Source organism: Phymastichus coffea, unplaced genomic scaffold (assembly GCF_024137745.1).
Source record: "Phymastichus coffea isolate CEN01 unplaced genomic scaffold, Cenicafe_Pcof_1.1 PCOF00012, whole genome shotgun sequence".
NCBI classification, from domain to species: Eukaryota; Metazoa; Arthropoda; class Insecta; order Hymenoptera; family Eulophidae; genus Phymastichus; species Phymastichus coffea.
The window spans coordinates 4,234,614-4,253,201 of NW_026706823.1; the positions used below are offsets into that span (position 1 = coordinate 4,234,614).

The window sequence follows — 18,588 nt, forward strand, 5'->3', positions numbered from 1 at the left end:
GCCGGCCCTTTGTCACGCGGCACGCGGCGTGCGGCTCGTCACCCATACCACGTCAACACACATACGCGCGCCCTACTCTAACTGTTGGCTGTCTCTCCTACCTTGGCTCTCGGTTGTCGTCGTCTGCTGCTGCTACTAAATAAATGTATAATATTTAAAAAATAATAAATATATATAAATTTACATAGGGGTACATTTTACATAGAGAGAGACATGGCGAGTTGACAACAAACTAAACATAATATAATGGATTATACACTTTTTAAAGCAAAATAATGAAGAAATATAATTAATCGTTTATCATAGCTTATATTGTAAATTCAAAAACGCTATATGCTTGAAAATCTAGTAAGAAAGCTTGTATATTGACCCATTGGTTGATATTACCGGCTTAATCTCTTTATTTACATTTTGCGTATACCAAGTAGTATAGTATATATAGGGCTCATACCCATAGAATCGGATGTGATTACTATCAAATTTATTTATTTAACTAAAAAATGATACGTAACTTCAAAGACCATGTTCAAAGACCCACGAAGAAAATCGAACAAAATAGTGATTCTTTTACCAAAAAAAGAAAAAAAACATGTTAAGTATAGGACCAAAGCTGATTGGTATAGGTAATACAATATACAAGCACATGTCTTTATAGTTCAAAAAGATAGTGAGAAGTGGGCTTAAGATTGTAATGTTGCAAGAGAAATAACTTATGACGAACCTGTTTCTGCAGGAAATTCTTGTAAGACTTTGTTAAACGAAATAATCGTTTATTCCTGTTTTTCTAAAAAGTTAGATCTAAATTTTATTTATACTATGAAGGAATTTCGTCAAAGTTATTTATATTTAAATATTAATGTTACTTTTAAAGCTCATACGATATTTTATCACGTATCTATTTCTGTTTAAAAAATAACAAAGGGCTTGGGTTTTTCAGTAAACAAGTAATGGAACCCGTTCATTGTGATTTAAAAAAGACTTGAATGGAACGCAGCACACACCCAGAGCTCGCAAATAATTTATTAAAAACTATATATAACAATGAGAGTTATTTGTAAGCTATGACAAGCAATTACATTTCTTCATTATTTTGCTTTAAAAAGTATAAACTTCATTAAATATATAGCTTAAAAGTATAAATAAATTATCTTAAGTTTATAATTAATCATATTATTTATTTATAAACCCATAACCACTCGAACCTTAAAATGTCATAATACGGCTAAATTTTATAAAATGTCGATAAAAAACTTTAAATTAGCCAAAAAAATAAAACCGCTAAATTCTAGATTTTGATTTCACTTGTAATAGTTTTGTAAAGGGTTCTACAATCACGTTCAGGAATAAAATCCATAAGTGTTTTCCATTTGATTGATTTTTTTTTAAAAACAACGTGGATAGAATGGCGTTAATGATAAAAGTGTCATACACATTTTCGATGTATTTTTTTGCGTACAATACAATTGTGCTATCAATTTTATAATAGAATGTACCAATAAAGTGCTAGAAGCGAAAAATCGCATTTTTTAGTATTATTTATTTGTTTTAAGATTGTTACATTATTTCAAAAAATTTGAAAAAAAATCATACATATTGTTTAGTATATAGAACGTGCTAAAAATTTTTATTCCGTTGTATATCAGAACCCGAAAAAATGATGAAAAATTTAAGTTATTGAATAGCTGTAAAAATTTAAATATCGTACCAAAATTATTTTAGACTTAATAAGTTTGTAGGGCTTAAAAGATCTTATAACTTGCTTTTTTTATTTTTTTTTCCTAACTCAAAAATTGATTAAGATACCCAAAATTTCAGAAATTGATTGAAAAATACCCAAACCGACACAATAGCGACCCATATTGCCCCGCGGTGCTTTAGGAATCTGAAAATTTAGATATAGTCATAACTTTTGAAGACAAAAACGTCGATCAAGTCCGAATTCCGGTACCGTCTAAGGCATTTTTGACATGCTTACCCGACAGACTCTTAATTAGGTATATCTTTTTTGTAGTTTTATTAGATTTTGTACTTTTTGTATCATGAAACTGTCTAACTACGTAAGACAGCTTTTAATGTTGGATTGATCGTTAGTTCAATCTTAATTTTTAGTGCTGTCAAGATCTCTAACATTATAGAAATGTAATAACCATCTCTGAACGTAAATATGACGTTCTATTATAAAAAAAAAATTATCCTGAGTTGTGTTTCAAACTTAAGCAATAACAACTTAGTTTGTATCAATTTCAAAATCTTTTAAAATTGATTTAAATTTATTATATGTATCTTAAACATAAATATATAATAATATAACATAATTTAAAAATGAGATAAAAATCACAACTTTCTGAATATTTCATTATTGATAAATCGATCCAGATAACTTTATTTACGTAATTATTTTTTTTAAAAACATTGAATTGACTCATGAAGTAATCAATCTTTAGTCTAAGTCAACCATTAAGTCAGTTGATAATTCATTTTTTTCAAGAGCCTTATCTTCTTCTATACCATCGAACAATGATTGTAAAAATGAGCTAAATAATCCTCTGTCGGAATTGTGGCTTGATGATGTATTGAAATATTGCTTGCCGATTTTCTCCAAATAATGTAAAAATGAAGGGTCTCTCGTCAAACTTGTAAAATATTGTTCACACAAAATAGTAAATGAAGACAACGTTCCACTGTAAAAAATAAAAATTATGAAATAATAATATTGATATAAGCATTACAAATTTGCAGTGACTGTAAGTTGATTCAATAAATTATTTCTTTAAAATATTATGAATAGAAAAGTAACATAGGCATGTAGAGAACAAAGTTGCCTGCACACAATCAACGTACATATATTTTTATATATTTGATACACTGAATCCAGATCTCGGATCGGCTCAATTCCATGAGTAAAAGGTCAAGTTCATTTCTAGGTGAAATATATTTATTTCACAAAAAATGAATTTTCGACTTTCAGCTTAAAAAAAAACGAAAAATTTTACGTCCACGTAAGTGTTTTATTTTTTTCTATCATATCATTTCAAAGTCACATTATTTTATTATACAGAGACTCTATATAAAAATTGCAAAAATAGGAATACGAGGGTGGTCCGATAAGTACTTAGCCTCACCGCCCGATGGCGCCACTCTCGCAAAAGATATATTCTATCACGTAGTACAACATTCTCGATGATTACTGTCAAGATTTCAACCGGATCGGAGTTGTAGTTTATTTTTGAGAGCGTGTGAAAGCAAGTGTGTCCGTTGATTTTTGAAAAATGGAAAAAGAGCAGTATCGGTCGATGATTCGATTCTTGCTTTTGGAAGGGAAATCACGCGGCGAAATCAAAAAGCGCTTGGATGCTGTGTACGGCAACTCTTCTCCTTCGATGGCGACCGTCAAAAATTGGTTTAACGAGTTTCAACGTGGTCACACGTCGATTTTTGAAGAGCCACGTCCAGGTGCTCCGAAAACGGTTACCACGGAGGATAGCGTGACAAAAATTCACGATTTCGTATTGGCATGAAATTTTGGGCATGAGAAAGCTGTCGGCGCGATGGGTGCCGCGTTTGCTCAGTCCGGACAACAAACGCAAACGTGAGACAACTTCAGAGCAATGTCTGACGCTGTTTAAGCGCAATCCGAAGGAGTTTCTGCGTCGTTTCGTGACAGTCGACGAAACATGGATCCACTGGTATACACCAGAGACCAAGGAACAGTCGAAACAGTTGACTTTACCCGGCGAAAGTGCTCTGAAGAAGGCGAAGACTGCCCCATCGGCCAGAAAGGTGATGGCCACCGTTTTCTGGGATTCACAAGGTGTGATCTACATCGACTACCCAGAGTGGCAAAACGGTCACAGGGCTGTACTATGCCGAATTATTGGGCTAATTCGACGTCGAATTGCAGAAAAAACAGCCCCATTTAGCCAAGAAAAAAGTGCTCTTCCACCATGACAACGCACCGGCTCACACCTCCGCCTTGGCCATGGTCAAATTGGTCGAATTAGGCTACGAACTGCTGCCCCATTCACCGTATTCTCTAGATTTAGCTCCGTGCGACTTCTTTTTGTTTCCAAACTTGAAAAAGTCACTCGCCGGGCAGAAATTTGAGTCGAAAGAGGAGGTAATCGCTGCCACGGAAGTCTACTTTTCAGACCTCGAGGAAACGTATTTTTCAGACGGGTTAAAGAAGTTGGAGCATCGCTGGGCCAAGTGTATCGCACTAAAAGGAGACAATATTGAAAAATAAAACGCCACTTTTCCAAAATTTTCGTTTATCTTTTGTAGGCTAAGTACTTATCGGACCGCCATCGTATGTGACTTCATAGGACTAAATTAGTGTATTAACATACGTGGGGTTACTGAAATTAAATATGGGGTATGTTTGATCCTATCGGGAAAGCTTCCAAAGTATTTTAAGATGAAATACATTTAATTTAGAAAAATGATTTTTTCACTACAGAATTTGAAGACAGAAAATTTTACGTGGATATTATTTTTCTCGTCAAGGCTCCAAAGTTATTTTAAATTCATATGATAGTATCATATGAGGGGGGGGGGGATCAATAAGTGTTTACAAAAAGAAGGAAAAAAAAGTTTTGCGTATGTAATTTTTTTTTATTTTTCAACGTAATCTCTTTGAAGGTCGATACATTTTATTAAATGGCCTTACAGTTTTTTCAGCTATCAGAAAAATATGATTTCTGAAAACCCTCAAAATAGGCATTTGACTTCTTCATTCGACGTGAATCGTTGTCCGGCAAGCTATTTTTTGAGGTTAGGAAATAAGAAAAAGTCACTGAGAGCCAAATCAGGCGAATATGGTGGATGGTCAATTAATACAAACTTTAAATCGTTAATTTTTCCATCGAAACTGCACACGTGTGAACTCGAGCATTGCCTTGAAGAAAGAGGTATTTTTTTTGTTCAAGTGAGGACGTTTTTCTCTGATTTTTTCTTTCAGCTAACCAAATAATGATGCATAATATTGTCCAGTAATCGTCTGGGCCTTTTCCGAGTAGTCGATGTAGATGATTCCATACGCATCCCAGAAAACCGTGGCCATAATCTTGCCAGCTGACTTTTCTATCTTTGCCTTCTTTAAGGCTGGATCTCCTGCGGTAATCCATTGTTTGGACTGTTCTTTGATTTCAGGAGTGTAGTGGTGTACCCATGTTTCGTCTGCAGTTACGAGTCGACGCCAAACGAGTACGATTACGAGTACGACGTATGCGTGCCAAAAGAGCCTCAGAGGTGACACGCGGGTTCGTTTGTTTTCAACAGTGAGCAAACGCGGCACCCATCTTACTGATATATTTTTCATCCCCAATTTTTCTTGCAAAATTGAAATAATTGTACCCTTTGATACCCCTGTGGCCTCAATTAATTCTCGCAATTTTAATCTTCTATCACTCAACAACATATCGTGGATTTTGTTGTCCATTTCGGGTGTACTCACTTCTACGGGGCGTCCTGAACGAGGTTCATCTTTTGTTGTTATACGGCCGCGTTTAAATTCATTTACCCAGTTATAAACAGTCTTAAGCACAGGGGCAGACTTGCCATGAACGGCGTTCAACTCAACTGTGATTTCTCTTGGTGTAAGGCCTTTTAAATGAAAATGTTTTATCACCGCTCGAAATTCCGTTTTTTTCTATTTTTCAAATAAACCAATAACTTTTTGTTCAACCAACGCTCACAAAAAAACGACTTAATGAATCCAGCTGAAATTCTGTACAATATCTAGTTAGTAGTATTGCTTGCCAAAAAGATCATAATTTAAGCGTGACGAGGATCATCTCTTGGATTTTGTAAAGACTTATTGATCCCCCCTCGTATTCATTCATATTATAGAGCACCAGGTACAATTCATTCACAAAGCACTTGGGACAACATTTTTAATAATATCGATACACATAGTCATGGGCGATTTTAACGCTCATCACACAGCATGGAACTGTAAAGATGCTGATGACAATGGTATAAAATTTTTGAATTCCTACCTCAATTCTGACACATTTTACATAACAATGATTCCCTGACTAATAAAAATATAACTCCAATAATCATATTTTATACTCCAACTGGCGATATAATATTTATCTTTATAGCTACCATACTCTGTTCAGTTCATTTGATATTGATACTGACTTTGGAAACTCAATTAAGAATGCTACGGATCCTGACTCACTCATTAACCTTAGACTAATCCAAGATGCTGCTTGTGCAATATTCACAGACAGCAGTAAGATGGCTGGCAGCAAATCTGTGGGATCACCAGTCATTTGCGATCATTTTAATATTAAAATAACTCGTAGTCTCCATAGTGAAGCATCCATTTTTACAGCCGAATGTATAGCCATCAACGAAGCTATCAAAATCGCTATGACTAATTCCAACCTCAATGTAAACATTTTCACCAATTCTCTCAGTGTGCTGCTATCATTAAAAATATCAAGTACAACATAAAAATTAATCCTTATTTACTTGAAATTAAAATAAATCTACTCAAATTCCAGACGAAAAGTATCAATAATAGTAAACTTCAACTTTTATGGATGCCAGCTCACTCAGGAATACAGGGTAATGATAATGTAGATTGCTTAGCCAAACATGTAACAGAGTTACCAGCTACGCGTAACATCGATCTTAAGATACCTTTTACCGACTTAAAACTGTATATAAAAAAAGTTCGATCCTTAATACTAGTGAAATTATAAAAGAGGAAGGCTGTAACGGGGGAGGTTATCTAAAAAAATGGGAAATTTACTTAAGAACAAACTCCCACGGTGCAGAGCTAACCGCCGCTCCGTTAAACACGTATGATTGTACGTGTATTCGCTTTTACGTCAGATGATTTCGCTTAATTGTATTCTATCGAACGGAGATGAACTCACCTTAACCCATTTCTTCCCAAGGCGCCATTTTATAGTCGATTTGTTTTTGACCGAGGAAAACCTCAAAATAATCGAAAATGTATACTAGAAGTCACTTTTCTATTGTAAAATTTCCCGCTCTTTATGAATCTGCAGTCAGAATTAGGATATTTTTCACGGAAAATTACAAAATGGCGTCTTGAATGTTAATGAAAATTTAGTATTACATTAGAATTTTTCTTTCAGAAATTAGTTGCTGAAATTTATAGAATCAGGATGAAAATGTAGATTTACATTGAAAATGTTAGTTCTTTGATAAACCTAGGCATTACGAATTTTCCTGGAACATTTTTCCAAGATGGCGGCCAGTAACATGTTGACAAGCGGGGAAATCTAAAATTTTCTAAATAAAAGCCGATTTAGAGAATGAATATATATTACCTATACTTTCGATGTCGCTGAATACAATGCTAGTGTCAATTTCAATTTTATAAAATGGCGGATCCAATATGGCGTCGTTAATACCAAAATGATGAGCACTAGTGAGTGGGTACTCAATTCCTATGTTTTCGATATCGCTGAATACAATGCTAATGTCCGTTTTCAATTTTACAAAATATCGGATCTAATATGGCGTCGGTAGTACCAAAATCAGGTAATGTTGATAAAATTGCGAATCTAATTACTATATTTTTTTCTGGATTCTTTGTCCCTACAGTGAGATAAATCCTTTGTCTTCTTGAGTATTGTAAAGTGTGTATTTTATAACGGTCTTTTTCAAGATAGTTAGAGCATATTCATATTTTCTTCGGCTGCCTTTCCAATAGTCCTTTTCAGGATAATTGGCGAACTTTCCCATCTTGTGGAGGATTGAAAAGTGCGTATTTCTCTAACGGTCTTTTTCAAGATAGTTGGAGCATATTCACTCTTTTTCTTCGGCTGTCTCTCCAATAGTCCTTTTCAGGATAATTGGCGAGATTTTCCATCTTGTGGAGGATTGAAAAGTGCGTATTTCTCTAACGGTCTTTTTCAAGATAGTTGGAGCATATTCACTCTTTTCTTTGGCTGTCTCTCCAATAGTCCTTTTCAGGATAATTGGCGAGCTTTACTATTCACCGAGTATTTTTTCAAGATAAATATTTATCAGATTTGGACTCTAAAAGAAGTTTCATAAAACTGGCAAAATCATGCCGAAACGTAAGTCGATGAGGAATGCCAGTGTTGATAGCAGTGTTGTAGAAAACAATGATCATAGTGATGAACTTCTAGATTCACTGATGCAGTAGCCTTATCTTATGAAGAAGTGTATCAAAATTTTTCCGCGAACGAGAAAAAGTTAGAAGCCTCACATAAATACGAATAGATAGATCAAGAAAGACCATACGATGTTCAACTTGAATCAGAAATATATAATTTTGAAGCAATAAAACAAAATGTACTAGGAAAGGAACCTCGAGAATTATTTGAAATGTTTTTTTGTGATAGAATGAGAGATTACATTATTGAAGCGATAACTGAAAATGGATTTGAATTAGATCCAGATCATTTCAACAAATTTTTAGGTATTATCATTTTTTCCACTTCCAATATTCGTAAAAGCTGTAGAGATTACTGGTCGACTGATGAAATGTGGCATTCCGATGTTGTTTCAGAAACGATGAATAGAAATTTGTTTGAAAAAATTAAGTCTAATTTGAAAACTTCGAAAAATTCGGATAAGACTGATAATGACAAAGTTTGGAAAGTTCGTGTAATTTTAAACATTTTCAGAGAAAATGTAAAACAGTTTGGATTTTTTTGCTCTTCTTTATCAATAGATGAAATGATGATTAAATTTTTAGGTCGCACGCTTCTAAAACAATCCATCAAAGACAAACCAATACGTTTTGGAATAAAATTATGGGCTCTTTGTACTTCTAATGGATTTATTTTAGAAATAGATATCTATTGTGGAAAAAATGATTGTCAAAGTGACACGAAGTTCTCTAAATGCAGTTTAGGATCTCGGGCAATGATGAATATGCTTCATGTTTTTCTAACATCGGTCGATAAGAATGATGTAGCTAAATATCATTTATATTTTGATAGATTTTTCACATCCCCTGATTTACTGGTACACTTGAAAAAACAAAACCTGCGTGCAACAGGTACGGTTAGAGATGATCGTGTTTTTACAAAGGAGATGTTTCCAATAGTGTTGGATAAATCAAGTAAAAACTCAATAGATAGATAAACATAAACTAGATAAAAAGAAAGCTGTTAGAGGATCTTATGTTGTAAGTCATGATAAAACCAGTGGTATAAATTACATTACGGTAATGGACTCGAAACCAGTGTCCATATTATCTACAGCCGTTGGCGTTACACCTACTATTCCAATGGAACGATTCGATAAAACAGCTAAACGTAAAGTACCAATTGAATTTCCTGGAGTATTCAAGACATACAACAAATTTATGGGAGGAGTTGATCTTCATGATCAATACTGCAGTGATCTAAAAACGAATATTGGTTCAAAGAAATGGATATGGGTTATTTTATGTAGATTGATCGAGTCTTCACTGACAAATGCTTTGATTTTGTACAATATGGTGAACAAAAAGATAATGTCTAGTAAAGATTTTGCAAAAAGTGTTGCAAAGTCTTATTTAGAGCAACCGATTGAAAAGTTATCAAAGCATTTGAAACTCACAATAACTGATCGTAGACGAATGTGTATAAAGTGTACCATAAGAACAATATTTTATTGCTATGAGTGCAAAACTTATTTCTGTGATACTTGTTTCAGAGTGTATCATCATATCCACAATAAATCCACAAAATCTTCACAAAGAATATGCAAAGCTAGCAATGACTGCAAGAAACGTACGAATATTTATTGCGAACGATGTCAAGAGTATCTATGTGCAAATTGTTTTGACTCTTACCATCTTGAAAAAACAGGTACGCTTGATGAATAATTTCTTCCACTATTGCATCAATTATTTTGGAAAATACTAGAAAAAGTGCTAAAAATTCAAGATAAAATGTAGCACTTAGATTTGCGATTTTATCAATACAAACTGATTTTGGTATTACCGACGCCATATTGGATCCGCCATTTTGTAAAATTGAAATTGACACTAGCATTGTATTCAGCGACATTGAAAGTATAGGTAGTATATATTCATTCTCTAAATCGGCTTTTATTTAGAAAATTTTAGATTTCCCCGCTTGTCAACATGTTGCTGGCCGCCATCTTGGAAAAATGTTCCAGGAAAATTCGTAATGCCTAGGTTTATCAAAGAACTAACATTTTTAATGTAAATCTACATTTTCATCCTGATTCTATAAATTTCAGCAACTAATTTCTGAAAGAAAAATTCTAATGTAATTCTAAATTTTCATCAACATTCAAGACGCCATTTTGTAATTTTCCGTGAAAAATATCCTGATTCTGACTGCAGATTCGTAAAGAGCGGGAAATTTTACAATAGAAAAGTGACTTCTAGTATACATTTTCGATTACTTTGAGGTTTTCCTCGGTCAAAAACAAATCGACTATAAAATGGCGCCTTGGGAAGAAATGGGTTAAGCTACTGGGAAAATTAAATGACGTAATCGGCGAATAAATTTGACTAACTTTAATTAACAAAAATAACTACAGTCTTTATTGGGCCGAAAGACTAACGCTCGCGAACAGGATTTTACAATGAATACTATCCAGTGAGAGAGAGAGAGAGAAGATTCGAATTTTACCGTGAACTAACACTCGGAGCGAATACAAAAAAAATCGCTATCACGATTGACAAAATACAGAAAGTATTTTGTCACGCAATAACGACGGGAGGTGCACCTACCCTTCGGTGCAATTACGGTGATCAGCCGTAATTGTTGATGAAATATATCAACTGCCGCTGCCCTCCTATTTATCAGCTGCGCTGCCTTACTCTGCCTTTAATCTGCTGCAATACCGTTTCTGCACTGCTGCTACTTGCTGCTGCAATACCGTCGTTGCACTCACGCACGTAATTGTCCCAGAAAATCTTTAGTAACGGCGAAACACGGTGCAAAACAATATCGGCGGTAAACTCGCGTAAACATCTGAGGCGTAACTGTTTATTCAAATGATCGCGCGCCCCCTCTCTCTCTTAATTATTCGTACTAACACGCGAGAAGCAGAATCGCGAACGGATCGAATAATTGAATCGACTACCGTTGCAAGGCACATATAAGGACAGTCACTTTTTCATTTACTTTCATAATAACAAAGCTAAACCATGGTTTTCTGGTCTTAACCTGCCGCGTATAGTTGTCACTACGATCAACCGCTGTAGGTCCAATCACTATAAATTAAAAGCTTCACTCAATAAAATAAATTTATGCCATAATACTACTTGTGACTATGGCTTCGAAGTGCAAGATCTTTATCACATTTTATGGCAATGCCTTTTATATGATATACAAAGAGTCAACTTCATTCAAAATCTCCACCGCTCTAATATCTTCCTTCCATCTTCTAGCACTGTACTTTTATTCAATGTAAATGCTACTATCACTTTCACTAACTGTAAATAATTAAATGATTTCAACCTAGCTATATAAATTCTTGTATTCGTACTATACATATCATACGCTAATTATGTTAATCTTTATGTACTTCTTAGCAAAATAACCCAATAGGGTTCAATTTGCTTAAATAAATTAAAAAAAAAAAATAATTTGCATGTTCCGTGCATGGTAATTTTAAAATCCATTTTTTACAACCATTTTTTGAGAATTCAACATTATGTAATATTTCTTACGAACAACGTTCGACTGCTTCATTCTTATTAGTTAATTTTAATGAAAAGATAAAAGCTTGCATACACTGCTATTTCGTGCGGTATTTCATGAAAATTTCGGATTTTCAAGTAACAACTAAAAGCTTTTTACGAGTCATTACTAACCAATATATTATATAATATAAAATTAGTGTTTGTCAGTGTTTTGTTATATTTGTTGACGAGAGGATTGACACATCAAGCGCACAGGGGGCAAAGCCCATCTAGTGTACAAACACATACACGCTGGGAGTTTATATTTACACAGGTATATACTTTGCAACGATTACCGAAAATCGTAGACTCGCGCGAGGTTAACGAGCGGCTAAGCGCGAGGAGCCGCGTTCGGTCCGCGGGAGAGAGAGAGTGAGTAAGGGGCGATGACCGGGAGAGGAGGCTCCGATCGGCAGTATGACTGTGCCACTCAGTCCGTGCGTGCCTCCGCTGTTCAAAGTTTTCGTTGTTTTTGTCAATTGACATTGCGAACTGGAGTGCGTGGGTGGGTGCTAGCAGCAGCAGCAGCAGCAACAGTGGCAGCAGCAACAACTGCAGTAGCAGCAACAGTAACGACAGCAATAGCAGTAGCATCGGTAGCAGCAACAACAACAGAGCAACAGTTACGAGGCAGCACAGCGAGCATCGAAGCGGCGTCTAGCAACTTGTTGTTCGGATACGGTTGGCCACCGTATCCTCATCGATATCGCGGTAGGTGCACCTTCTTTCCCCTGTTAATTGTTGTAAAATTGCGAGCGATCCCGCGCGGCGTGCGCGAGGAGAATTTATCTATTGCGTGCGAGCAGGTAGTTCGCGGTAATCGCGGTTTTTTTTCTCTCTCTCGATCAGCGTGTGTTGTCATTCACGCGTGCGTGCGTAAGTCTCTCGGCCAATTCCCCCGTGTAGGTTAATTGCAGTAATAAAGTGCATTTTTTACCGTTTCTACCGAATTAAAGAGTCGTTTTTGTGTCTTTCCTTTGTCCGGAGGTCGCGCCCGTGTTTATTTACATTCGTTCCGAATTCGCCGGTTGCGTTGCACGAACCGTGCGAGTGCAGGTAGACGCGGATCTTCAACTTAGGTTCTAGTAGCGGCCGCTCGAGCGCTACTAACAAGGGGCGACAGCGCCGCCAAGCGGTGAGTTGGGGGAACTCAACTCGGAACGGTGAAGAGACTCTGCGCAGGCGCACTTCGAGGCAAGGTAGGTTACTGTGCCTGGTGCACAGAGATAACAAGGGGTCGTTTAGTCGCAATTAAAGGTACGTCTGCAGGATTATAGACTAAACGGCAGCCTGTTACAACTTTTTTATAGCATTATTTTATAAAACTGCCAAAGTAGGATTCGTAAATTTTCAAAAAAATAAACGATTATGATCTTGGATTTAAGCTTGAAAGTTAGTGATCAAGATAATTTGCAGGTAAACTTTGTTTTTTTTTTTCAAGACGATGCTTTATTTTTTATTGCAGTTTCAGTAATAAAGTTAAAGTAACAGTTCGAAGTAGAAAGGTCAAATTTTTTGGCATTGAACTTCCTTTCTTTAATTAAAATTCTTAGTTTATCTTCCTATCGATTAATTATCCATCAAATTTGAATTGATTTTCATCCAAAAATAGCAATGTTTCTTCCCTGAACTATTATACTTCTACATATCAATTTACATACTTCTCTTTGTTCAATATTATTACGTTGTCTGTTCAAAAAATAATAAAAATAATGTCAATGTATAAATAATTATTTCCGTTTATGAATACTTATACCATTGCCTGTATTCTATCATTAGTAGAATATCCAATATCCAGAGCCCACGGCGAAGGGGTAAGAGAATGGATTATCGAACCTCGATATGATTCAATCGATGAAGGAAAAACTCGAGAACTCAGCCAAACGGGCAATGTTTGAGATTCCAGGTTATTTGTTATGTAACGGTCCTGTCTGATTTTTGCTTTCCTGCGCAACTACAGTCTAGCAGACATCTAAAAGTTTGATTAAGGTGGTATAAATCTAGCGGCGCTACCTCGGCTATATATAAATGAGTGAGAACATTTTCACAGAAATTTGACCATATAAGGAGCGTGACATCACTATATGCTGAATTTTCTGGCTAATTTTCACAAAATTTTGTAAAAACAATTAATAAGTGCTTTTTTAATTAACAAAAACACTTTTTTTTAACTCATAGGTGCGTAAAAATCGAATAAGTAACATTAAAACCAATTTCATTGTTAAAAAATAGTGAAAATTAACTGTGATTATTTAATGGTTAATAAAATTGTTAATATTAATTAATCAGGCGGTTCAACTTCATTCATAAACGACAATTAACCAAACCAAAGTAAGAATTTGTTCTACTACTAGCCAACTACCAATAAAAATTATAAATAAATAAATAATAATTTTTTTTAATAAATTAAAATATTTGTCGAGATAGAGTTCGATCTGTAAGTCAAAGATTATGAAAAGCGAGCGTAAAACATTACAAGAACTTATATCAACAATTAAAAATTATGAAAATTTTAAAATTTATTTATAATTCTATAACGAGCGGCCAGACCCTCGTTATGTCTCTCTCTCCCCACACATAATTATAATTATTTTTATATAAATATATTTGTCACATAATTATCTCACTTGTATGGCAGCCAAAGGTAAGTCAGAGAGAGCGCTAATAGAGGGCGAGCTAGAGAGAGAGAATTCGGGAGGCCGGCGCGACGCGCGCGAGTAGGAGAGTGGGGCAGGAAAAAGCCCCGCGATAAGAACTCTCTCTTGTACCGGCGACTTCGAAGCACGTGGACGTGTGACAAGCGGATATACGTGCTTGCGACCTTTTGTGATCTGCGACTATTTCCGCGGTGTTTCTGGCGAGTACGCGAGTGCCCACTCGGTGTGAGGTTTGGTGCCGAGATTGCTCAGTGTTTTGGCGAGCTAATTCTAGCGACTACGCGTGCGAGCCTTCAAAGCCGCCCGCCTTTTGACCGCATTCGAGTTGCGTACTGCGCGTCCTCGCAGACCACGTGCGAGGCCGAGAACACCGTCTCCAGGGCTGACTCCGAGACGTCATTGTAAGTACCACCTCGAATACGTGTCTCTCTCGCTAGCTTTTCGCCGCTCTCTCTCCCGCTTACGCTGCGTACTAACTTTGTACTATTCTCTGTAGTAAACTCAATGCTGCTCGTATATCTGTTTTCTTCCTTTGCGCTTCCTTTTTACCTATCGTAAACAATCCCATTCCGTCCGGCTTTCGCACCTGAATTTCGTGATCGCTCCAAAGCGCCCATAGGACTACACGACGCTCTCCGCGGGCCAAGGTAACGGACGCTGCACCACGACGTTCCTGTTGCTGCTGGGTTAGGCTTTGCGCAGCCTATTACGAGGCCCACACCGAGCTGTTTCTAATTCCCTCGTAATTTATATAACAAGTGACCCGCGCTGGGTCAAAACCCCGTTATAATTCAAATTCTATGGTTTAAACTGAAATACGAAAGACGCTAGTATGCTCTAAGAATTAAAAGCTATTTTTTTATATAAATCAAATTTATAATTTTATTGTACATTTTGCGATATTAACTAAAAAAAACATTATTTATTGTACGGTCGGATAGCCAATAATAATGTTACGTTCTGGTATAATAAATAAAACACGCAAAACACAGACTTTAAACTTTTTGAGCTGTGGCGTAAACTTTGTTAAATATAATGCAAAACGTAAACATAAACATAATGTCTCCAACTTGACGCTCAGACGTCAATTAACTGAACTAAAAAAAACATTCACTCTGACATTGCCGCGAATACAAACGTTTGAATTAGACATTCAAAATCACATTCGTAATATTACCCCCTCCTTTGAAAAATTGTCGTCCTCGACAATAAGAAAATCTTTGAATCAAGCGGGTTAATCCGTCTTCAACCAATGAAGGCTCCAAGGTTGCCCAAAACACCAAATCTTCAAGCACAACCAAACCAACATTCCGGAAGAAAAATGGGACCCGTCTCTTGACTCTTGAATCTTCTCTCTTGACTCCCAGCAGGTTAATCTTCAGTCTTCCAATGATAACTCTAGGCCTCAAGCCAATTATCACTCCAAAAAAACAAAGGATCCATCTCTTGAACATCAGAAAATTTCGAAAGGAGTATTATCGGGCACATACACGAGATTGAACTTGGTTGGGAGTTGACGCTCTGTGGTCCAACCCAAGATTCTGTTCTGGCATCTGCCCATAGCGTGAGGAAAACCACAGCACTAAAAACTCAAGCAGAACAGTTCTCTAATTAACAATGGTCAACGTATTTCACAAGTCTATCACTATGTACAATTTTATTCTTATGTCTAGGGGACTGTCTTATACAATAAACAACGTCATTAATCTTTCGAATAACTTTAAATGGACCTTCCCAATCGGATTGCAGCTTCGGGGTTTTTCCGATTTTTCTCTTCGGATTGAGAAACCAAACTTTTTCTCTAACTTCAAATAACTTAAAAGCAGAAGACTTGTCATAGGTTATCTTGGTACGATTGGATTGTAAATTCATGTTCCTTCGAGCAACATCATGAATTTGGTGTAATTGTTGACGAACTCTTGTGACATACTCGTAATTGGAGGGAGTTTCGAGAACAACGTCGGGTGGACATCCTTGGAATAAATCAATAGGCAACAGATGATTTTGTCTAAGGTACATCTCCGCAAGAGTCATCCTAGTTGTCTCATTTCGTGAAGGACGAAACGCCAGAAGAAAGAGAGGAATAAGCTCATCCCAATTCCGTCGATTCTATGAAAACGAACAACGACAAATACTGTAGAATTGTTCTATTGAGAAGCTCAACTTGACCATTAGATTGTGGCTGTAAAGGTATAGTTCCAGATTTATGGATAATCAATAAATATCTTAATTCTTTAAAAAAATTTGACTCAAAATTCCTACCCTGATCTGTATGGATTTCTAAGGGAATTCCATGACGGGAAATGACCTGGCAGACTAACGCCCGAGCAATTGTCTTCACCCAAATATTTTTTAAAGGAATTACTTCAGGCTATCTCGTAAAACAATCAACTATAACCATTTAATACCTATTACCCGATGAAGAAGGTAATTTACCTAAAATGTCAATTTAAAGTATTTCTAATGGAGCTCCAACATTATAAACCTGTAAGGCATTTTTATTTCTTCCTGTTGGTCCCTTTTTAGCATTACAAACATCACAACTCTTACACTAATTTTCAACATCTCTTTTACAGAAATCCTAGTAAAAACGACGACGAACCTTGTACAGAGTCTTGTTTATACCAAAGTGGCCACTAAGTCTAAAAAGAAGATCATTACGAACAAACCGAGAATCCCAGTGAAAAAAAATAAAATTTAAACGAAGGACTTTTTGAAAAAATAATACCTCTATCAGGGTGTTTATCCTCCCTTTTAACTTTAAGTAGGACACTAATGTCCTCATCTTTTTCTCTTTCTATTTTCCAATCAATAGAATTATTCTCAAGAAGACAAATTCAACCAACTACCTTCTCAACAGCATAGTTGTCTTCAATTTTTTAGCAATATCTACAAAAAGATTCATCGCAGGGACGACGTGAAAGTCCATCTTCATTACTATGAGAAGATCCTTTCCTATGATAAACGTCAAAATTAAATTTATTCAATTTTCCTAAACACCTGGCTAACTAATCGTCTAAATTCCAGAAAGACATTAACCATTAAAGAGCTGAATGATCTGTACGAATTGAAAATTTTTTACCAGTGAGATAATGAGAGAAATATTCAGAAGAATCTATAACCGCTAAAAGTTCTCTTCTAGTAACACAGTAATTGTTCTCAGTCTTAGACAAAATCTTACTATAATACGCAATTGCTCGTTTAACACCATCCTGAATTTGAAGAACAGCACCAATGCCATGTCCTGACGTATCAGTATCTAAGATGAATTCGACATCTTTATCTGGATATGCTAAAATAGGAGGGTATTTCAAGGCCTGCTTTAACTTATCAAAAGCTTTCTGACATTCTGAAGTCCAAACAAATGGAATGTTTTTCTCAGTCAACTTATAAAGAGGCTTGACTATCTCAGAAAACTTTGGGACAAATCTTCTTAAATATGAAGCGAATCCAATAAAACTCCTAATCTGTTTTTTTGTTTTAGGAATTGGCCATTCCAAGAGAGCAGAAACCTTCTTAGGGTCCATACTTATGGACCCTCCTGAGATATTACATGACCCAGGTACTCTGTCTTCCTCTTAAAGAGTTCACGCTTCTTCGGGTTAAGCTTCAAATTCGCCTCATCTAAACGAGAGAAAACCTTACCTAAATTACACAGGCCGACAGAATTTGACAAAAATATTTTACCAAGAACCCGAGTATAGTTTTCCGAAGGTTTTTTGCGCGCTGAATCCGAATCCGAGGTCAGAATTACTCTGGTGGCTCCGGTTTTCGAGATATCCTAACCTTAAAGTGCAAAAAACGCGATTTTTGCTTATATTTGAGGTTATGTAGCAAAGAAAAGAAATTTTTTTTCAAAAAACTGTATAAATCAAATTAAAGTATGAGTTTTCTTCTTTCAAATGCCGTTGAGTATGCTCGGATATCTTTTTTTTTTCACGAAGTTACACAAATTTGAAAATTTCAAATTTTATGAATTTAAAAAGCACCACACCAATCAGCCGAAGCTATCTAACAAGTAACCATATTAAAGAGCCACTCACCAAATTAAACCAAACTTGGAAATATGACAAAACACTAAAAAATATTGTGAGCATCGTGCTTCTATTTACAAAATGCTCTCTTACGGGTAGAAACCACCCCTGCCAACCCCTAAACAGGCTCACCCACATAACCCTGGGTAGAGCAAGTTTAATTAACTGCTTTTTGATAAAAAAACTCATTTTCTAATCACAGGTATGCGTACTAATATGATCTAGATAGGCC

General features: G+C 35.8%; 1 protein-coding gene across 2 annotated transcripts in view; it reads right to left on the minus strand.

Annotated features, from left to right (window-relative positions):
* Nucleotides 1-2,269: 2,269 nt before the first annotated feature.
* LOC131672672 (Golgi to ER traffic protein 4 homolog) overlaps nucleotides 2,270-18,588 on the minus strand; it is a 629,760-nt gene continuing 613,441 nt past the window's right edge. Inside the window, exon 5 of one of the 2 annotated variants that reach the window (XM_058950056.1) lies at nucleotides 2,270-2,681. In XM_058950056.1, the coding sequence (XP_058806039.1) occupies nucleotides 2,441-2,681 (241 nt within the window). In that variant the 3' untranslated portion in view covers nucleotides 2,270-2,440. The remainder of the gene's footprint in view (nucleotides 2,682-18,588) is intronic. The other variant, XM_058950047.1, reaches the window with a different exon arrangement.